The sequence below is a fragment of the Gasterosteus aculeatus genome, chromosome 2 (genome assembly GCF_964276395.1).
Source record: "Gasterosteus aculeatus chromosome 2, fGasAcu3.hap1.1, whole genome shotgun sequence".
Classification (NCBI taxonomy): Eukaryota; Metazoa; Chordata; class Actinopteri; order Perciformes; family Gasterosteidae; genus Gasterosteus; species Gasterosteus aculeatus.
Genome location: NC_135689.1, coordinates 4,826,915 through 4,849,900, shown reverse-complemented (window position 1 = coordinate 4,849,900; position 22,986 = coordinate 4,826,915). Strand labels below are relative to the sequence as shown.

General features: G+C 44.5%; 1 protein-coding gene across 3 annotated transcripts in view; it reads right to left on the bottom strand.

Moving 5' to 3' along the window:
* Nucleotides 1-22,986, bottom strand: part of LOC120829373 (metabotropic glutamate receptor 4) — a 122,158-nt gene that overhangs the window by 2,891 nt on the left and 96,281 nt on the right. For 2 of the 3 annotated variants that reach the window (XM_040193409.2, XM_078087150.1), the window contains exons 5-10: nucleotides 22,484-22,638; nucleotides 21,682-21,822; nucleotides 13,178-13,378; nucleotides 8,182-8,318; nucleotides 5,933-6,868; nucleotides 2,480-2,726 (exon numbers count right to left, since the gene is read on the bottom strand). In XM_040193409.2, the coding sequence (XP_040049343.2) occupies nucleotides 2,480-2,726; nucleotides 5,933-6,868; nucleotides 8,182-8,318; nucleotides 13,178-13,378; nucleotides 21,682-21,822; nucleotides 22,484-22,638 (1,817 nt within the window). Of the gene's footprint in view, nucleotides 1-1,435; nucleotides 1,482-2,479; nucleotides 2,727-5,932; nucleotides 6,869-8,181; nucleotides 8,319-13,177; nucleotides 13,379-21,681; nucleotides 21,823-22,483; nucleotides 22,639-22,986 lie in introns of all 3 variants that reach the window. The other variant, XM_078087156.1, reaches the window with a different exon arrangement.

Sequence of the window (22,986 nt, the reverse complement as noted above, 5' to 3'; positions counted from 1 at the left end):
AATCTTCCCATTTAAGAAGCCTGAATCTTGAATATTTAGGATTTGTTTTGGGGCAAAAAGGCCTGAAACGATGAATGAGTAATCAGAATAGTTACTTGTTAATGAAAAATAAAGCAATCCAATGTTTTAGCCCAAAAATAGATGCTTGGTTGAAATTGAACTATCGGTTATTGGACAAGCTATCATTGCAGTCATGTCACGTGAGGTGTTTGTTGAGACCGTGATGCAGATGGAGTACGACTCACGTGCTCATCTCATTGTCAGCTGCTACAGTTAATGAAATTAGGGAACCCACTTTTATAATGTATCCTCACAGCTACAGACGTAGTTGGCCCAAAAATGCATCATTTAACTCATGCAAATACCCAAGGAGTCTTTGTGCACCAAGCAAGGCATGCAGCAGTCCGTGAATGACGGTAACGTTTAGAACCCTAAAGCCTATTGGACAATATGGGACCTGACGTGAGCCTTTTCATCATGTTTGACAGCGGTGCTCATTGGTCTTTAACATTCCTGTTTTACAGAATCTGATCAGCTGTGAAAACGCATAAGACCGATGACCAGAGGGCAGAACACAGTGAACGTAGCAACACCGTCACTTTGTGTGTGTGTGTGTGCCTTTCCACTGCTGTGCCATTTCTTCATTCATTTGAATAAGACTGTCGTCAGCGAGCATGCTCGGCGTGGTGGTAATCACAGTGCCAATCCGCCAATCTGTCCACAGAAGCTCAGGCTGATTGAATATGTCAGAGGGGATGGATCCAATCAGAGCCCGAGTCGGGCCAAAAAGTGCTGCAGACGAGAGACGTGATGGTAAATGTTTACCTATATTTGCCCGTGCAACGTTGGGTGAATGGAGGAGGGGCGAGTATGGGGGGGGTACTCTCCCGCCATTTCACCCAAAGCATCTCTTCCAAGAGAAGCAGTGATAAATGGACCTTATTTGAATATTTATGTGCTGCAAGGCCAAGATAAAGAATAGATGGCCCAGAAAGAATTGGAGCTGGCAGACCCATCAGTCTTTTCCCGTCGCCGCGTATTGTTGTTTTCCCGTTACCGCAAATTCCTTCTTTTATCAACAGGGGGGGGGGGGACAAATTTCTGGCGACACATGGCTATCGCTTGTCTCCTTCACTCAGACGGAGTGGTGTCATCTGCCCACATTAACAGACCTCACCTCGCTGATTTGCCATTTCACAGAACCGGGGTCAGCCAATATTGCCTCCCCAGGTTAATGTGTGTTGGTTAAGGGTGCATTTGCTGGGGTGTGATTACGGCCTCGTGACATTCATGATGCTGGGTTTTAGATACTTTGTGCGTAGAATAGGCAGGCAGGGGTGTTGTGCTGAACATTAGCAGAAAGTAACACGGAACAAAGTGGTCACAGATAAAATAAGAAAAGGAAAAGGGCAAAGTCATTGTCTGATCAGGTTACCTGAGAGGCTAAAGTCCCCCACAAGGCTCCCCTCCCTCAAAACAGTCTGACGCATAAGCAAAAAGAGCAGTTGTTAGATTCACAGTTCATATCAGAGGGCGAGATCCGCACCTTTAAATGGGCTCTATAATCGGATGAGGCATAACGACTCTATTCTGAGGTTGGGAAAAAAAAGGCATTCATTCAAGTGTGGGCTCAGGCCTTTTGTCTATTACACTTCCTTCTACACTGTTCAGCCTGATGGAGTGTAGAATCAGGACTTCAGTAATCAGAGCATGTGCTGTTGCTTGATTGGATGTAACAATGCCCCCCACACAGGGACCGCAGGCTCACACCAGCGTATCCTGGTGATTGAAATGGCCTTTTTCCCCCCAAAACTGAGCGACTCGTCCCCTTAGTTCCGTTTGAAAGATCAGAATCGTGTGAGCACACTGTTGCACCTCCTGATTCAAAAATCCAGTGTGGTATGAGTTTCGGAGAATGGTACTAGGTTATGCAGCTGCAGATCCAAATACATGGATTTACCCGGGTGGAACAGTAAAGTCACTTCCTTCGTCATATACCGTGGGCGGCCATGGGGCTTAGTCGATAAGTCAACTGGTCGTTTTGCTCTTAGTTTGCTCAGAATTGTTTGGGCGATCATTCATTTTCCTCATGTCTTATTTACAGGAGACCTATGAGCTCATCACTGGAAAACAGAGATACTAAATTGAAAAACTAATTGACAAATTCATGTTTTCAGTGTTGGTCTACGAGCTTTGGTCGAGGTCAGCCCTACTATGCACACGATTACACCAGAAAGTATGATGTATAATACCAATCACATTTACATGGCGACGCTCCTCTCTTGCATGCTCATAAGAAATGCTCATCTCCTGAACTGCTAAAGTAAAGAACTGCTAAACACTTGCATCACTTATAAGAAGTTATTTTCAAGTCACTCTTTTACTACTTTTTCCGTGAGTCAGCATAAAATCTGCTCCCGCTCCTTGATGACATTTATTTCTTTGTTCCTCCTTTCGCCCCCTCAGGCGCCATACCAACCTTGCGTTTCGAGGCTTTCACACAGTTCAGACTTGGCCTCCCCGTTGGGCCTCAGGCCGCCTTTTGGGTTGAACTTGTTGGACATGGTGGCCGCGGTGACCACCGCCTTCAGGCTGCGCTTTCGCTTTGGAACGTTCTGCTCCGGGTGGAACAGAACCACGTACACCTTGGGCATGTAGAGCATTCCCAGGGAGACCGACGCGCTGAGGCTCACGGAGATGGTCAGGGTCGTGGTCTGGATGTACATCTGTAATCATGGAAGAGACACAAGCAGACACATTCATTCGCTGAGGCCCCGGCGACTGGTGCCAGAATATTGAGTTGAGTCTCTCTGGAGGGCCGCCGCGGCTCGAATAAGTCCATCAAGGAAAATCTAATTCACATCTTTTATTCGGAGAGACAATTTTCTAATAAAGCTGCAGGAAGAATAATGGTTTGTGGGCCGTGTGATGGCCAGGGATGTATTGCTTTCAGGATACTTTAATATTGCCATAAGGACAATCACCGACTCACACAAGTAATATATGAATAGTAGGTGGTAACATTTTCATGTAAATCACAGCTTTGCATGGAGGAGAATCAGAGGGCCTTTGATTCATATTTCTTTATTTCAGACGCTGGGTTCATCACCCTGCTTTCATTGACGTGTTTGCTTATTTATGATACATAACTAATAGAAGTGCCCTCCCGATAGGTGTCTGAGCAGTCTGCGTATAGATGATTTTACACAACAGCGTTAAGAATTGTGTGTTTTCTGAAGCCAGTCACAGCTGCAGCTCTCAGCTGGGTAGAAGATCCAAGGCTGCAGGCAACCGGCAAGGAGCAACATCCTACATATGATATGATAATCAGCCTGGAGCTCAGACACAGGCCCGTCTCTGGCGTGTTGACGTTGGTAAAGTGACGAGTCAGCAGATTTGATATTGACACATTCACTTCTCGATTAAAAGCGAACGGTACAAAAATCCTCAACGTAATCCCTTCATTGTCTCGCTCAGTCGTTGACTGGCCCCCACACCCCCGTGATACGATGGTGGGGCGTCCTGTGAAGTTGATGAACACGAGGCGAGGAGTGTACAGTGTGAACGCAGCTGGCAGACATCCTTCAGAGAGATGTGCCTGAGGTTCGGTCTGACATTGCATTTGCACACATCACAAATGACGGAGTCTTTTGGCATGAGAAAAGCCCGCAGGGGGTCCAACCACCAGCGCGTCACCAGTGTGGGGTCATGACTTAATGTGTTTGTGTATGAGCTTGTACAACATTTATCCTCACATTTCAAGATGCTGGCCATTATTTGTTTATTTTTATCAAACCGCACATCCATCTGGAGTGTCTGTTAGGTAGTCATTAGTTTGTTTTCTTCACCTTATAAGGACACTCAGGTTTAGGAGGAAAGCAAAAGATGTACAATATAGAATAAGTAGCATGATTTGTTGCCCACTGATGATGATACATATATGTGAATTTAATGAGGTTCCATAAAGCCATGTCAGTTGCGAAAAGAAAGCTGTCCGTGCTAAATGGAAGTGATGCATTGGGCATTTTCTTCCATCATACTGCAGTGCTAGCAGTCCTCCTAGGGAGGGTGCGTTCTAGGTGTGTGGGGGGGTGGTTGTAATCTCCTGAGAAGATTACACGTGGCCTGTGGTGGGTTCGGAACAATATTGCTGCCCCTCTGGAGAGCAGAGTGGAGTCACTCTGTGAGGAGAGCCGAGACCCCTGTCCACTTCCATCGGCCCTGGTGACATAAATTTTCTCCGACACGCCGGTATGATTGCCAATCCGCTCCATCGGTGCAGCGGGGGGGACGGAACCCTCACAGGGCTCAGCCATTATGAAGCTTCTCCGACGCAGGATTGCTCCTTTTACGTCACCAAGCATCAAATCCCTTGTCCTGATAGCTGTCCCCAAATGTCACCACGGAAACACGCAAACGGAACACAATTCCAAATATTTGGACTTTAGTTTTCTCAATATAAACAAATAAAGGCAAACCCGTTTTATTGCAAGGTTGTGTGTTATTAGTCGTGAGTTGTGTTTTAAGAATGCCGTACAAAATTATAAATAGGCTACATGCCATCTAATGAAAGTTTGCAGGTCCTTGTATGATCCTGAGGTATTTCTTGTAACCGTTTGAGTGTTAGTGTTCTTTTACCGATTGTACTGTCTCACGCTGCTCTGCAGGTTAATAAGAATGTCCTCCTCTGTGACGAGTCTTTGATTTGTTTTAGCGCCCATTGGACTGGACGTCAAAGTCGTTGGACAGTACAGGATTTCTCTGCTCAGTTTGTCCACCTGTTCTTCAACGGTGGAGCTACGCGTGAGGCCGAGCGTTTTTTTGTGTTCTGCTGCCTTTTTTTTTTGTTGATTAGCTTTTGTTGGCTGCGATGTGGGGAAAACTGTGTGCCTCACAGCCTGTTGATGCTGAAGGGCCTCTGCCACATCTACAGACAACACAGCAGGCTCAGAGGGTCTAATGGATTCTGCCACAAGCTCATTCCAAATAAATTATGTGTCTTCGTTAATGCTGAGTTTTGAGTTGCTGGGTCGCGTTCAATATTTCACCATATTCACCGAGTGAAGAGGAAACTTAAAAACACAACTCCCATCTTGTATCATCCTCTGTGATTACATTTTCTTCTTGTTACTTGGCAGGCTGATACTGCAAGTAAGTGACGGTTCTTAATGACACTTTCCAATTATAATTAGCGTTGGTTTTATCAAAGGTTGTTGTTGGGCTGCTGTACATTTAGTACAAAACAATCATTTGTAAGACCTTGATGTTTTGTAGTCTAATTTTTAATGTTCTCCTTCAAACTGAGAAGAATGTCTTTACCAGATCAAAATGTCCACGTGCACCTTTTCTCTTTTTTACTTTGTTGCCTTCTGACAAACTCTTTTAACTCGTCCGCAGCATGAACGATTCTATTTTAAGTTTATTATGCAGGGCCAACCCGTAGAATTCCCACTCGCAGGCCTCAGTTTGACTTTTCCTCCGGCTCCTTTCTCAATGCCACTTCCCAAACCGGTGTCACGTCTCTGTGACTCAGTGACTCCTCGGTATTCCCACCTGGCAAAGCTGACTCCCAACGCGCACACAACTGCAATCAAAGAAAACGCATCCGAGCAAACCTGAGGTGAATGAATTATCCTCGAGGCGGCTCTAAAAAACTTGTAATCCCCACGACGGCGCACAAAGCCCCTCAGGCCGACGCTGGACCGCAAACCTAATTTGAGTGGCCATTTTGCTCTCAATGAGGCACATTGGAAATATAAAAGAACTCTAAATGGGAAAAACCGACGACCAACGCGCACAAGTGGATTAAATTGACCTGCTGGCGGCGTGTTCCAATTGATGAAAGATAAGTGACCGCACTGGCGTCTGTACGAATTCAATAGATGTCGTTTGTAAAATGAGGCCAAACCTCCACCACATTCCAAATAATCACCTTTTCTGCCGATTGCGAGGTCCCGAAGAAGATTGGGATGAATGCGAGCCACACAATGCAAGTGGTGTACATGGTGAAGCCGATGGGCTTTGCCTCGTTGAACGTCTCGGGGACCCCCCTGGTCTTGATGGCGTAAACGGTGCAGGTGACCATCAGCAGCATGCTGAAACCCAGGAGGCAGATGAGGGAGAGGTCCGATATGTCGCACTTCAGAACGCCACGGGCCATTTTGGGGTTGGCCGTGCGCTGGTCCTCGTAGTCGATGATGGCTTGCGACGGGTCCACGCCGAACCAGATGCACACGCCAAGGAGCTGCACCGATATCAGGCTGAACGTGATGACCAACTGGGAGGCCGGGGAGATGAACCGAGGGGCGCTGACCGACATCTTGCCCTGCTCAAAAATCCTGTAGATGCGATTCGTCTTGGTGAGCAGCGCTGCGTAGCTTATACTCATGCCGAGGCCCAGGAAAATCCTCCGCAGGGAGCAGATCACCACGTCGGGGGTGGAGATCATGAGGAACGTCGTGGCGTAGCACAGAAAGATGCCCGTCAGCAGCACGTAGCTCAGCTCTCGTCCCGACGCCTTCACGATGGGCGTGTCGTTGTAGCGCACGAAGCTGCCCACCACAAACAGGGTGGCCATGATGCCCAGCACGGCGATGAGCACCGGGATCACCGCCCACGGGGAGCTCCACTCCAGTTTGACGATGGGGATGGGGTCGCAGCCGGTGTTGTTGGCGTTCGGCCGCAAATCAAAGCGGCACATCTTGCAGGTGTACGTGTCCGCCTGGTACTGGTAACCATCGCAGTTCTCACAGTGCCAGCAGCACGGGATCCCCTTCACCGTCTTCTTGCGCTGCCCGGGCCGGCAGGGCTGGCTGCATATGGAGGAGGGCACTTCCTGCGTCGCACCGGGCCACTGCATCTCATCGGTCTGGAGGGGAAGAGTAGAGAGAAGGGAGCCGTTTATTCCACATCACCGTACCAATAATCTTTAACTCATGTATTCGCAATTCTGGAACGCGAACAAGGTGCATGAATACCATGTAATTAAGTAAGTAAGTCAGTGTTATCTCTTTTTGACCGGCTCACAATCGTGTTTCACTACTACATAATGCATAATGCATGACACGTTTCAATTAACACTTTGTTGGATTAGTACACACACACACACACACATACACACACACACACACACTATGTGTGTGTTGAACTTTACAACTGAATAACTTCCACAAGGAATGTTGCACTGACTGGAGGACCCAAGGTCAGTAGAGTATGGTCGGTACTGCAGTCTCATTGCACCAAGCATTGTGTGCCTGTGCTGTTTCACTGACATTTATATTTTATTATGAAGCAGGTTGCTCCAGTATGAAGAAAGGGATTTGGAATATTCAATTATTCACGGAAACATCTGGATGATTTAGAGGATTTGTGTCTCAAAAGATATGTCAATACGTCATTTTTGATCTTCCTTGGGCATCTCTGCCACGCACGTGATGTTGCCATGTGGGTGATGTTGCTGTGCAGGTGAAGGTGATCAATATGCAGCAGAAACTCAGGCCCTTGATGTCCGCAGTGATGTTAAACCATAACTACAGTTTGTGCATCAACAGAAACAAAGGCCCAGGGGCTCGTGCTTAAATGAGGCATAACAACAATAGGATGAGTACACTTTGTACCTCAAAAAGTTTGGAATTTAAAACAAATTTAATTTGGACACTAAGCACATGTAAAATGACAGTTTTGTGATTCATGCATGTGTTTCTACAGCAAACAAGGAACTAGTGTATTAATGTAACCATGTAATGGTGGCAAATGTCAAAATAAGGTTAAAGCCAAAACAACAACAAAAAGGCTTTTTACTTCATTGGAGACCTACTTTTAGCGGAGTGGGAGAACGCTCTGTGTTGACCCAAAGCATTTGTTTGCCTCCATGCATATGAATTTGAATGACAACCAGGAAGAAGTGCATTTATTATTAATGGTATTCCGCTGACCGTTGCCCTATAAAAGCCGGCGTAAGCTTGCTGCATTCATCATTATCTGTGGTAGCAGTGATAAGTGACGAGTAAGTGAATAGATGAAGCTCTACCTGTAACAACCAAGCATTGGATGCCTGGTTCTTCTTTTGGAGCAGGAATCAAGCATGAACTACAGCCCTCACATCTGGCACTCTGCATGCTCGACTTTTCCAACAATAAATCTTTTCAAAAACATTTTCTGTAACGTTTAAAACATCCATACGTCTAAGTGGAGCTGATCCGTCCAGTTGCCGATGATCTTGTATTCCGTGGTGTTGTTTGTGATCTGGTATTGGTAGATTTCATAGCGTCCAGGAGCGTCTCCGTTCACGTTGAAGACCACCGGGGTTCCAGCAATTCCTGAGGATGAAAGATAAATAAGCGTTGTGTACATTGTGAACTTGGGCAGTTCCCACAATGCTATGAGAGGAAATGAGGCCGCAAGGGAACTCCAGGCGAACGCCGCTGTAGTGTTAATAATGGGAGCGAAATGGAGGTTGACATGTTGCAAAAGTTGTCCTGGTCCTCTGAGGAGGGCCAGTGCTGCTGTGTGCTGCATCATTTCGCACACCAGGCCCCTACTCGGCAGCGCTAACGAAAAAAAACAGGACTGATTTTGATTAGCACTTTGAGGTGTCTTGTCATCCTTGTGCTTTTCTGTTGCCGCGCCAACCTATAAACTCGTTGCAAAGCCACGGTGAAAGGAGACACAAAATTCACAGATCCAGATTCTGCGTCTCTCACGATGAGCGGCGTCTATAGCGCCCCGGCTATTTGCATATTGGCTTCTAAAGGGGAATAGATACCATTAGTTGGAATGCAGCTGAAATGTGTTTCGGGTTGCTCGCAGTGAATATTTGGATTTTGCATACAGTAAATTCTCGAGCTACACCAAATATTCACCGCAGCCACACACCCCCCTCAGGGTTTGCCATCATCTCGGGAGACGAGTTCATGTTCCAAAAGTATAGTCTTCTACCTTTGAACCGAGTGGTTTCTTTTAGGGTGTCGTTCCTCTGATTATAGGTCACAGTATTGATTGTGGTTTGAACCTCTTGAGTCGGAGTTGGAAATTTTTCTCCCTTCTGCAGATGTGTGTGTGTGTGTGTGTGTGTGTGTGTGTGTCGGGTTTGATGAAAACCCTGTAGGTTCTAACTGCATTAGTGTAATCCTTCTGCATTATCTAGAGGGCACGTCTTAGACAACAGCAGGCGGTCCTGTGCAATTATGAAAATGTTCTAGCCCGTCTCAGCAATACAGGGAATTGAGTGGGATGTATGTTACTGTTAATTTGATCGCCTTAATCGATTAGTTTCACCTCTCGGAAAAAAAAAGGAAAAAGAACTGCGTGTGTCATGCGGAGCCAGCAAACGTTAGCAAACTGGGGTTTTTATCAACCAGATTAGGTTCATTTTCTGATGAAATGCTGAATAGAAAGTGTTCAAAAATAAAAAAGCCAGGCAATTTAGGGGGAGACGCCAACACACACACACACACACACACACACAGACACCCCGTCATCAGCCACAGGTTTATCCAAATGTAGCAAAAAGGGGACGCTCACTGTAAGAATGATTAACTTATGTGGTTATACTTACTTGTACTTGTACTTGTACTTACTTATAAGTAAGTAATGTGAAATTCTGTTAATACTTTTGTTGAGAGCTAAACTAACTGGTCTATACTGTGGGGGCTGTGTTTGTACCAACATGCAATTACTAATAAGATGAGAACTAACGAACATGTATAGATATGATACCTATTAACTTGCCTCACAAGAGGTCTAATGTGTTTCCAAATGAATGAAAACAAATCACAACAAGATGCAGTTTCTGCCGTTAAACCTTAAAAAGTAAGCTTCAGTGAATTTGATGGAGGCCTTTGCTGTGAACCCAACAATAGCCACAAAAGGAAACAGAATTAGGACGCTCTGATTTAGAAGTACCACCGTTCAGAGCTGTAATTTAATTCTATTGTAAATGCGAGCTGAGTCGTACGTGGTTATTAGGCGTTTAATTGGGCATAGTTAAGGACTAATGGTGGGGTTGATTAGCTTTTCAGCGTTGGCTCTTTAATGACACTGACCTCAGGAATAGTTTAATCCCTCCCATAACTGTGTCCTCAATTGCTGTGCTGCTTAAAATTCCGACTTCCCAGGACAGGCGGGATCCGTCAGTAGACACATTCTTTTACTCTTGATCCTTTTCACAGGCAGCTTGCATTGGTCTGTGCAGCGAAATACACCCACCATTAAAAGGTATATAAACTGAATAATGGATGATCATGTGACTGAGCGCTTCTTCTAATTTTATCCAGAGCAAATTAGTAACCAAACCCCGTGAAAAGGGGCTGTTTTTAATGGCATCATAAAACCCGACATTACAGCCGACGTTTAATCCCAACACTTTAAACACGGCTTCACAATCTAGTTTAAAACGTCCTCGGGACACTGAGCATCGAGCACATTTCTGACCAGTCGATGAGCATCAACTTCATTTGCACAATCTGCAGTGCTCTGTTTCCCCTCTCTCCCCCTCTTCTCAGTCAGCATGGAAGAATATGCTGGAATCAGGTTTTTGGAACCCTCCTTTCATTCCTTTTCCGGAAAGCGTAAAGAATCGCAGTTCAATTCCATAACACAAGCCTGCTGTACTGTAGCTTCAGTTCAAGCTTCACTCGGATGCTGAAAGACCAGATCCGTCTGCCAAATATGACTTCAAGATACAACTGTAAACCATTTTGTCTTCTTTTTATTCTCCACAAACGAGGACTGACCTGCTTACATAATAATAAGCTGAGCTCAGTGCAGGTAAACAACGTTTTGACTTTGAAGATGGGGCCTACAGTGAAACCCAGGTGAGCGCTGCACCGTCTCCTATCTATATATTCAGTAGGGATGCACAGGAACTCTGCCGAGTTAACCTTTATTATCCCAGGCAATAAAGGTTACATTGACTAAATTAATAAAAAGTAAGCGAACCATCTGTACTACATTCACATCCATGTTGGTTTTGTTCCTTCACTACTTTGTGTCTCTTACGTAAACCTACAAACCACATCTGATTCACATCTGATAAATCATCAACGGATGTGAGCTTTTTCTCCTCTATCACCTCCTTTTATTTACCAAGAACGTGATCTCTGTTGCTTATCTGTTCTACTTTTTATCTTTCTTTTCCTTTTTGTTTCTTTGTATTTTCTATGTATTTACGCTGAGAGCTGCAAAACAGGCATTTTCCTTTTAAGCGTTTGCATACAGCTGTTCACGTACATGTGGCTGTTCAAAAATACCTTAATGGTTAATCTTTGGTTAAGTTTAGGCTCTTAGACCCACTGGATTAAGTAATTATGGTTAACAGACAAATCAATGGTGACTATTGGGGTTGGTAAGAATCCCCAGTGCAGGACATCATCTGTTGCTTCAATCGGCAAACAACTGAACTCTGGACTCATCCAGAAGTTCCTGCTTTTGTTCCTGCTTAACTGTGAATAATTCCTGTGACTGCCCCTCACCCGGCGGTACCACCCAGTAATTATCACACAAATAAATGCATCCTGTACTGTATAATCATGTGTGAGGGTGGCGCGGGCTTTCTCACTGCATTCTGTTTGATTGCATAAAGACTTTGACCCTCGATGCATCAGATGTGTAATTAGTTCTCGCCACTGAAGCAACGCTGATCTAAGTGGGACTCCGTTCAGCACACGTTCATGTTGTTTTCTCCAGAGCCAAAAGGTCAAAGTCGAGCTCACGCCGCCGTCATGACCTCCATAAATATGCGTCTATGCTTCTACTTTGCCTTTTTTTTTTTTTTTCAAAGCTATCGTACCCGTTTCTGTGTTGAAGCAATACACTTGTATAATTATGCGTTATGTGTTGCGACTGTTAATGAACACCTAAATGAAACTTCCTGCCTCCTTGAGCTGAACATTGTAGAGTTTTCCATCTCATTTCAATAAGAGGTCATCAAAGATCAAGAGACAAAACAATTGAGCTGACAAAGCTACGGCCCTTTTTAGTAGATTTTCCCAATAATAAAAATGACTTGGCCAGTCCCACACATGCAGAAACAAGAGTGCGCCCACATTTAATTGTCGTTCTTGTTACCCACGGCGACTGCTGCGGTATAATGTTCTGCTTCAGGTATGAAATGTGTTTAACAATTCAACCAAGATTGGCTCTATAATACTGTCATGCTCCAAATGTTTTTGGGTCATGTGATATGACCGTAGTTAATGCAGATGGAAGGAGGGGCTGTCTGCTTGGCCAAAGTTTACATTTAAATCTTACAGAAAGTTGAAGCCAAATGAGATCTTCTGTTCCAATAAAAAAAAAAAAAAATACGTTGTGCGGTTCATGCCATATGTATAATAATCTCCCTCAAAAGAACACCATTTCCCATAAGCCCTAGACCCCTGCAGGTTGAATGAAGGGTGAGTGATAACGGTAGGACTGAGAGGATGTTTCAAAATGTCCTCAAACCTAGTTTGGCATTTCCGTTCATTTCTTGTAACATATCGGCCAACGAATTGGCAGATACGCTGCGTCTGCTTTTGGCCGATATCACGGCCGGCTGATTTGCGAGGCGGGTGCCGATTTCTCTTACAATATGTAAATATCCAGGAACGACTTTTTTTATTTTCCTTTAGAAAGATTTAGCAGGTCGATGAGGGGGAACAGAAGCTGTGTGTGTGTGTGTGTCTGTCTGTCTGTCTGTCTGTGTGTCTGTCTGTCTGTCTGTCTGTCTGTCTGTGTCTGTCTGTCTGTCTGTCTGTCTGTCTGTCTGTCTGTCTCTGAGCCTCTGAATGGGTGCAATGCAAAGGGACCCACTCCTGAGCGGACGATACTGTGCACTGCGTTAAAGCTCATTTGTGCCCAATGTTGTAACTCCGGTGCACTTGCAGCAGAAGCTCTCTTGCGTGGGCAACACAACGCTGACAAGATAAGGCGGGCGGGAGCACAGCGCCTACACATCATCAGCAGTGATGGAGACCCGCTGTTCTGCCGCTCATTGTCAACCCTCCTACAGATCTCTGCCTCTGCTCGGAGTCATTTGCATTCAGCGGCCCGAAGCTGCTGTTCATGAGCGCGTTGGTGAAGCCCAAAGGCAAATACGCGATGCGCACACAGTAAAATGGCTTTGCTGCAAATACACTTGATTTCCCGTGATACCATGCAGGCTTTTCCACCTGAGCCTCCCTCGGCGACGAGTACACACCTGTGAAGTTGACATGGCGAATGTACTTGAGCAGCAGCGTGCCGTTAATGGTCTCCATCTTGGGGCAGAGGCCGACCCTTCCGGGGCAGAGGTCTTTGTGCATGTTGTGCAGAGCGTGCGCCATGGCGTAGACGGCGTCGATGACAAACTGGACTTTCCCCTCCTGCTCGTAGGATGAGTCTTTTCCGATCCGCTCGTGGTCTAGAAGGAAGCGAGGACACAGAAATAGCAGCTCTTGAAATTAGTGCGTGAGTGGTAATTGATGGATTCATGAATGCTGCAAAAGGTTATTTTTCTGCACATTATGTCCTCATGCTCTGTTGATCGGTCCATGCAATCAGACAGTCAAGACTAGAATCCTTCATATGACTGACATGATATTACAAAGGGTGCCCCATCAGTGAAAATGTATAACATTCATAACTAGATGTATAAAATCAAGGAAATGAGAGCCTTCAAGAGGCTTGATTACGCAATTGTGAACCCGTTTTTTCATTTGACTATATTTATTTGGAGATTGAAGGTGCTTGTTGATTTATATGCTATATAACGCATCTCCTGATGGTCTCCTGTACTAGAGGGCCCCCAACAAAATATTCTTAATTCAATATTTATCAAAACGGCAAAAAGAAACCGGTTTGATTATGAAGATCTGAGATTGCACCACGTAGATGGTTTGCTTTGTAACCGCTGTGGAAATGAGACGTGAGAGGGGTGGGATTCTACGCCCGAGCACTTCGGTATTCGTTATTAATGAACGCTGTATATTAATCATCAATCATTATCTGAGGTGCTCTAATCAATGCTTGGAAAATGTCGACCGTTAGGCAAGGTTTCAATTAACAGCGTAGCGCTTTTGGTCGCGGATGCCTCGGCAGCAGGACGCCGTCACAGCATTGAGATGCAGCGAGGTCGGGAAAGTTCCCACCTTTTTAGAAGCAGCTTGAGTTGAAACATCCCTTTCAGACATGCGTCTCTTTAGGTTGGACCATCCGCCACGGTAACAATCGGACCAATTTCTATTCCCGCCGCACATAAGTGGAATCAGTCAATATCCAGCAAAGCACCCAAAGGTCACAGGATGAAAACAAGAACCTCACTTTCTAATGACTCCCTCGCACTCACGAAGACGGTGATTGACGGCGGCTTCAACGGCAGCCGGGGACAGAGAAGACAAACGTCTTCTTCTTAGACGTCATATTTCTCATATTAACTCCCCTCTGTTCCCTCTCGCTCTCACAAACGCGGCACAATTACTGTGGCTCTTTGAGGAAATGCGCCGCCACGTCTGAATGAAGCCGTAATGAACGATGACGCGACAAGAAACCTACGTCGTCACTTTGACAGAACGATAACACGTCGCTTTCCTCTTCCCACACGTCGGAGTCGACGGAGAGAAAAGCTGAGGAATAAAAGCTGGTTATGAACTGATTGCATTTTTGTAACGCTCCTTGAGTCTTGTCCTAATTTTACCTTTTTTTCCACAAATTTATTGACTGTTAACCAGAGAGAACACAAAATTACAAAAGGGTTTAACTTAAAGTGCAATAACTGGTTATTGTTTATTAATATGCAACACTGTTTATGTGTTGAATATTCTTGCCTCTTGATTTGTTTTGATTATTATTAGTTATTCGTCTGGAGTGTAAAGTCCTTACTTCTCAACATTTTAAATATAAATAGGAGAACCAGTCTCAAAGAACTCTCAAGTCAGTTCTATCACATATTTTGACGCTATGAAAGCTGTGAAAATATCCTCCCATTATTTTATTTATAACCCTCCCACTGCTTATGTCCTTCTCGATGAAGATTACCATGTAAATATGCACAATCTGTACCTAATTTCTGTGATGTTATTTCACCAAATGTGATGGGAAAGTTGCTTTAGAGACACTGAGCGAACTTTCTAAAAGCATTAAATCCCCTTCGGAGATACCAAAGAGTTTGTCGACAGAAGCGGGGAAGCCGAGTGATCGTTGAAGTGTCTGATAACATTTGACATATTTCATTCTCTGTAAATGTCTTGAGAGCTTATAGGCGTCAATCAAAAGCCACCGACACCCTGTCACACGGGTTCATTTGTCTCAGTGCAGTAGATGCAGTCAGACACTTACCTTCCGCTTAGAAGGATGAAGCTTTTTAACGATATTTTCAATGATATCTCTGCTTGAGGGGGAAAAAAATGTTTGGAAGTAATGGAGTAAGTTATATTACAGCAACTCATTTCATCTGCTCATCGAAGACCATCAAAGAATGACCTGAGAGAGTATTTTGAAATTATAGCTTATGTCAATAACGTGCATAATGATAATGTGGAAAGGGTGACCAGAATTAATTAGCTATGCTAATAAGTGTGCTCTCAGGGAAATGGGCTCCAACTAAGCTTTTACAGGTGTTTCTTATTACTGAAATTTGATGGTTTGAATGTTAAGTGGACTTTCTGATAATCCTCGTCTCAAGGTCTCACTGGTTGGTTACAAGCAGTCCTTTCACACAATAAGTGCCACACCAAGCACTTGATCAAATGAAATCTACAACTCGTAAGATGTGGCCATTTCTTTGAATTATTTTTTATCTCAACAGACACTTGGCAGCTTCAAACAGATGAATAGTTTGGGTTTGTCTTGCTGCTATTATCTATATGCTCCCCCAGTGTTTGCTCGCTGAGAAGAGGCCATTTAGCACCAGTGACAGGACTCTGAATGCTTAAGCAGCTTGAGTGTCTGTAAATGTGCGCTTCAGGCAAAGTGAGGCCCGGATAGACAGTCTGTCTCCTTTTGTGACTGTCACAGCGTCTCTCGTTTCAACGTGTTAGTCCCTCTCGTCCACGCAAAGACGTACAAAGACATGTGGTCCATTAATGGCGAGATGCCTTCGGTTTTCCTTCACTGTCCAAAGTCATGTAGGTCAGAAAGAACTGTGTTCTGGGCTTTTGGCCCAGTTCACATTTGGCAATGAGTTAGCAATATGTGCTTTTAAACCATAGTTTATGACCTCATAAAAGTGTTAGATGTGAAGAAGTTTTACGTGCGTGAACAGGTACGCCGTATTTCAACAGAAAAAGAAGGAGCCACAAAATGAGATTGAAGATGATTTGATTTGCCCCGTTTTCTCCCACCTGGTCTTTTGGTATTCAAGGCAAAAAAAAAAAATGTCTGTGAGGAGAAATGCTTTTGCTGACGTTTAAGACTTGCTAAAGCAGGAAAAGCACAGGTGGCAGCAATCTCAGTCTCCATTCACGGGGAGAAGAACCACCGCAAAGGCTCGTGCCTAAATTGAATGGCAGCAAACCATTTTTTTAATGTTTGTACTCCCGACACAAATAAAAGTTTTTCCATTAAGCTGTGTATCTGACTGACTCAGAAAAAGAGAAGGAAGTTCTCTATTGACACTGGGAACATGGACCCCCTCTCCCTGTGCGTGTGTGCGTAACTCTACATGCACGGTGTGAGAGGGGTGAATATTGGCCCAAAGGGAGAGGTTGTTGATGAGCTCATAGTTTGTCTGTGCAGGTTGCACCATGTTTGGGGCTTTGTTGTGCTTTTTATGTGATGGGTTGTGGAGAAAGTCAGTAAGCTAAATTAAATCCTATCACCTAAACTGTTTGCCTTCTAAGAATGTCTTTGGTTGACCTCTGCCCTGTTACAATGTCTATATATTACCCTAGAATGTTGTCTTTTGCCCATATTTCCGTCAGGTGTAATATGACTGGAAATCCCTTTGATCTTACATTTGTTGTGGTCTAATAAATCCTGAATGAAGTTGTGCCTTTTGATATTTAGTTTTTGTTGCTGTCCTCTTTCCTGAAAACCCAAAGAAATACCAGGACACACGCTGTGTGTTCACACTCTATTCTTCTCCGTCGGCTGATGGATGGAATCAAAGGACGGAAACTGGATGTGGCGATGTGCTGCTCCAAGGTCAGCAGTGCAAAGCGAGCCTCGGCGTGGATGAAAATCCTGGCGATTTTGAAAGAACACGATAATCCAGAATGCTCCGGGTCACACTGTTCGCCCGGCTCGATGTGTTCCTTTAAAAGAAGACGTTGTCAGGTTTTCTTCTGTGTGTCCTTTCCGTTCGAGGTAGAAAGAAGCTAAAATGTAATTAGTTTAGGTAATTGTATAGTGCTAAAGTGCTGCAAATAAATCATTTATAATATATTTTAAGTAAATTAGAATTTGAGATTTGATTTCTTTCTTTCAAACCTCTTATTGGACGTTTCTACCTTTTGTAAAATATTAAGATTTCCTACAACCTTGTTTTTCATTTGCGTAAATATCTTTTTGATTATCATTATGATATTGATTAATAAGTTATTTATAAGTTATTTATTAATCCAGAATATAATTATGAAACTAACCAATTATGAACCATTATACCAACCATCATAGTCGAGCCCTTGTCAGACGTATCTTCTGGCTTCTTTCACCTCTGGTGGAATTTGAAATCCTCAGTGTGGTTTCTGTGTAAATCGAATGTGCAAGGCTGACCCCTCTTGTGCCCTCCTTGTTGTTTCCCCCCCCCAGTGTTTAACCTCAAAAAGCAGTGGGCAATCCTCTGAGGCAAAGTCTGCAGAAATGAAGACACACGGGGAGTGTGCATGGAGGGCTCAAGAAGCCTGCTCGAGGCCCCTTAAGCACTTGACAGCTGTAAACCCCAAACAGCCTTTCCTGGAATGTGCCTTCACGTCTGAGAGTCCTTGACGTTGGGATCGAGCCAAACTTTGCTTGACAGCCATAACAAGCCCCTCCCATGTCTCTTGTTCTAATTAAGGGCAACTTCACCCGCTGGACAGAAATAGATCCAGTGCTTGTCATCACGGGCCTCCAAAGACACGGCGGGTCAGACGAAGTGGACTTATTGTTGCAGCCGGCGAGTCTTACGCGTAATTACAGGAGTCATCTAAGCTGGGACATTAAAAAGAGGAATCTTTTCCCCGCAGCTATCACACAGAGCGACGAGTCCAAACCGCTGCAGGTCGATCACATCCACCACAGTGAAGAAATCTGCTGGGTTCTGGCTTCTCTTTCACTCAATCTTCGATGTTTGCAAGGGAGAGAACATTGCTTAGTTGCACTCGGTCTCCTTGGTGTTTTCAGTAAGCAATGGACATCAGACAATTGAGCAGGCAGGCAGACTCGTGGATGACTCATGTCTGCAGGGACGCGCAGCAAACGAGTGACTCGAGCCTGTTTGCTCCATTCAAATGTTGAATCTCGTGTGTGTGTGTGTGTGTGTGTGTGCTGGAATGCCGTGAAGCGGAGGCAGTGCACCTGCAGCCATCGCTGCCAGCAGCGACACAGAACACGCTGATGGTGGTAAACGCTGCAGGGAACGGCTGGACTGTTGGCAAGTGGCTTCGGCCTCTCCAGCATGCTTCACATCTTGGAATAGAACAAGTGCACCACTAATGAATGTCCTCGCAGGCTTTTATGCAGCATCACTTTCAGCCCTGTAGGTTTGGGAACTTTCATTTTGAGGTTTTCTGCTCAGCCATAAATCATTGTGATTGATGAGTCGTCCCTGCTCGTTTTCTGACAAATGCAACTGTAATGGACAATCTCGTGCCATGAGCCAGTGTAAACCTTTTCTATTATTATAAAATCTCTCTCTTCAGTAGTTCTCCGTGGTATCAGTCGATTCTCCTTGGAGGTCCATGTTGTTTGGTTCAGCAGCATGAATGTACAGTGAGTTTCTGAGCAAATCAGATCAGCAAAACTTAAAAGTAACGGTTAGCATCTGAACCAGTAAGAAGCGTTTGTATTTTCTCAGGCTCACAGGTTTAATTAACTAGGTTTCTGGGATTTCAGTCGTTCTTCGGTGGAAACCAAAACCATGTTGTTTCATGAGACTTCATGATCGAAAGGCATCTCAACAGACACTTCATAGCACAGCTTTACATTGGAGATGTCGAATGATCTAGAAGAAAAAGCTCTGTAGTGACGTGGAATTAACAGTTTGGTTAACCAGTTGAGCAACCGTAACCAAACCTCACAGGCCTGTCGAGCTTTGGATCTGTCCACATTCTGACGAAGTGTGTCTGTGGGAGCAGTCGCCACTTTGGCAGTCGCCATCTTGGTTTTTGGCGAGCCGACTGTCCAAAGGTAGAGGCTTAACAGCGGCCGGGTGTCATTCTCATGTTAAGTGAGACGAAGCAGCCCGGCCTCCCTCCCTCCCCCCCCGGGTCCCCACAGGCAGAGGACTGGAGGAATGACTCTTCATTCTTCAAAAAGTCTTCACATTTTAAATTACTTTTAAATGATGTTATTTTCATTTCTTGTACTTTGCTATGCCACCATTCAACTTAATGATCCTTTTGGAGGATGCAGTTTAGGGATTGTATTTTATTGTGGCACACTGACTGTTGCTTCTCTTTATGATTCAGTACACTGGGTGTATTTTGACAGGTTTTGACCTTTCCTGGCACATGAGATAGTATTTCTGTATTATCCGCACAGAGAAATGATCTGTGAGTTTGTGGTTACATTGTACAGTAGTTCTGAAGCCACAAAGTCGATCTCCGCCTCGAGGGCAGCAAATACAAGTACACTGAAAGAAAGAGAATTAAACATCTGCACCGTGTTGCTTTCTACACTTTAACGCGTCTACCATGGTTACTACCATGCCGTTAAGGTTCCTGAGTCTGTGGCCAGGGGCTTTCATTGTGCTCTTAAAATCGCCCTAACCACACAATTATTACAATTACGTGCCCATCTGATTGTGTTACTGCTGTAATAAAATATTTATTTCAATCCCGGGTGCATGATTACACCTAAAATGTACTCTTTCCTACTTATTAAATAGGTTGTTAGAAAATGTCTGATTTGTACAATTCACTAATATTAGGGGGAAAAAGTGTGGACAGGAAATGATGGCGCTTGCGAAGGGAACAATGAGAGGCTGGTAATAGTACTTGCAAAAAGCTCTCGAGATAAATGATTGCACCTCTTGTACAAAAAGACCCCGGAGACTACTAAGAAGAGAAAGGGCGTGCTGCAATTAAGGCCAGGAGCAGCCACCATGACAACTGATACGTGAAGGCATTATTTAAGATTACGTATTCTCCTGAAACCGGCTAATGCAGATTGTTGGAAGCGTATCTCTCTTTCGCATGAGCACACGCTGTTGTTTGGAGAGGCGGCAATTAAATCTCTGCTTAATTGTCTAGCTTCGCCTATTCGTGTGTTGTTCCATTTTAGTTTTTGCTCTGCTGTGGTATTTGGTGACATTTCGAGGGTGCAGGGTTAGGGATACACATCTAGTTATTCTAATCAAATCAATAACCTGGAAGTTGTTTCAGGACTTCAGCGTACAAAGCGACAATAGGCAACATATGCTGCATGTGAAGTAGACATAGTTCAACACTATTGGACGTCCGTTAACAACCGTGTTTTTGTAGGTGAATGGTAGAATTTATTGGTTGGCAACTAGTATTTTTGTTCAGATTTGCTGGCATGATTTTCTCCCATTTGGGCATTTGGGTGAGCTGCATTATTAAATATCATTTTCTCTTTTTGACCTTTTGATAGTGGGAGCCTCCATAAAGGAATGTGCTGCAGTGTTTCACATTGGATAACATTCTCACAATTTGAGTTGGTTTATGATGCCTGAAGAGATTCAAAAGAGACGGAGGCGTCATTGATTCATATTACGGCCGTAGAGACCGTGTGGGGGAGTTTTCTTGCTCGTGTTCTAAATTTCTACCCTCTCCTGGAGATTAATAGCGACCTCTTCTTTCCCCTTTTGCACTGTTAAGGGCCGTTCCGGACCAACGAAATTCCCAGTGGAGCAACACTCCTACAATTTGCTGGTTTAAAAGCTCAGTTGATTTAAAAGTCTGCAAAGAATCACTCAAAAGCACCACTTTAAAAGTAGTTTTACCAGAAATAAGTAATTCAGCACGAAAAAGCATTAAAAAAACAGCAATAGAAGAAATCAGTTAAAACGGCCGATTAGTCGACAATCGAGTGGAAATATCCTCCGCCTGAAAGGTACTTAGACTCATGTGTAGACCTGAGTAATATTTGATGTCTCAGGCCTGAGCCAGCCGCGGCCCTACAAGCCAATCGGCTTCCTCCAAATCAGTCAGCCGGCCCCACTTGAGATGCAGCGTTGCACTGCATGCTGGGACGAGACAGGCCTGGAGAGCCTACTGATTTTAACAACCCGTAAGCTTGTTTCTAATGGGCTGATTGAATTTACTATTGATTATCTTTCCAGCGGTGGCGGAGGTCTGTGATTGCCGCCGTCGCCCGCTTCAGATTGAAGTCGCCAACAGACGAGTGATGTGAACATTCATTTCTCTCGGACAAAATTAGAGATTCTCATTCACTTATCCACACCGATTAGCTTTAACCTGAATTAGAGGAGCGTGATTGTGTTCTCCCTGATGACAAATATATTTACTGATGCACACCAAGCGCGCACACACATAATGTATTCACAGAGGAACCAATCCATCTACTTGGTCATTGATTGAGTGCACTCCGTTGGCCGAGACTCACTTGTGCACTTCTTGATGCCGGATCCTTTCTTCACTGCGTGCCGGCTGAGCTTACACTGGAAGTTATTCTCCCAGAACTCCGCAAACCAAATATTCCTCCGGTTGTTCTCCAGCGTCCGGCTGATGAAGTACCGATCAAAGCCTGAAAGAAATGAGACGCTATTACAATTAAATCAATCAGGTTTTTACATTTGAATAGGCTGAGCAACATGTAATGTGTTATTAACTGAAAACTGGTGATGATTCAGAGTATTTACTCAAAGCCCAGCTAGAACAGAAGCTTTGCAATCAATTATATCGGCAATGAGTGGTTTGCGCTTAGCTTAGCAGTAAAATAGTTTAATGAAATCACATATTTAGAAAGAACGGGGGGCAGATTCATTAGGAATCTGCTGGGGTATCATTTTATGATTTACTGTAGTGAAACGCGGTTATTTCACTCTAGGTAGAAATTATAAACCGGCACACAAGTGACAATGAGCATACACCGCACTGCATGATGGGAAATGTTGCCCGTATAATAGTCTTAAAGCCTAAATTAACACCTCAAGTTATGTTCTACTTTATTAGGTGTCTTTGAGCTGAGAAAGAGAACGAGCACCGGGCGCAGTAAAGGGGCAACATTTGATACAGAGATTCTATCCACGCAATAAAGATCTACTATATCTACTATCTACTACTATATATGAGAACCAGCATAATGTCCATGGTGGAAACCGTAGACAGCCAATCACATCACTGCTCAATGTGATGAATTCATTAGCAGAAACAAACAAACAAATAGCCCGATTTGGCATGAGTACCTTTTATGGATTGCCGTTTTGGCAGAATGGTGACGGCGCCTTCTGCCATCTCCTCCTGGTTCAGTATTGGGGAGATTTTGGAGCCCCAGCTGTCCGACCCCACCCAGATGAAATGTCCCGTCTGATTGGCCTTCTTGGCTGCCTGCAGGAGCCGCCTTCGGGACAGAGGAGGAGAGCGGTGTGATTGTACCACAGGACATCACCATCTAACTAGAATATTCTATTCTGAGTTTGGACAACGTTCCACGAGGCACTTGAATAGAATCGATAAGCCATCGCGCCGCCAAATCCCAGTGGGGTTCCTCTCGGCCGCCGCAGAATGACACCCGTGTCACATTTGTCCGGGCTTAATGCCAATGGAGGGGAGTTTGGGCAGCTGCTAATAAAAATGATCTGCCATAGCAGCATAGCTACATCAAGAAGGAAACATTGAATATTAACTCAGCCACCTGGCATGTGATGTGAAGCATTACCCGCCCTCATGTCTCCCCAAAGGTGCTGGA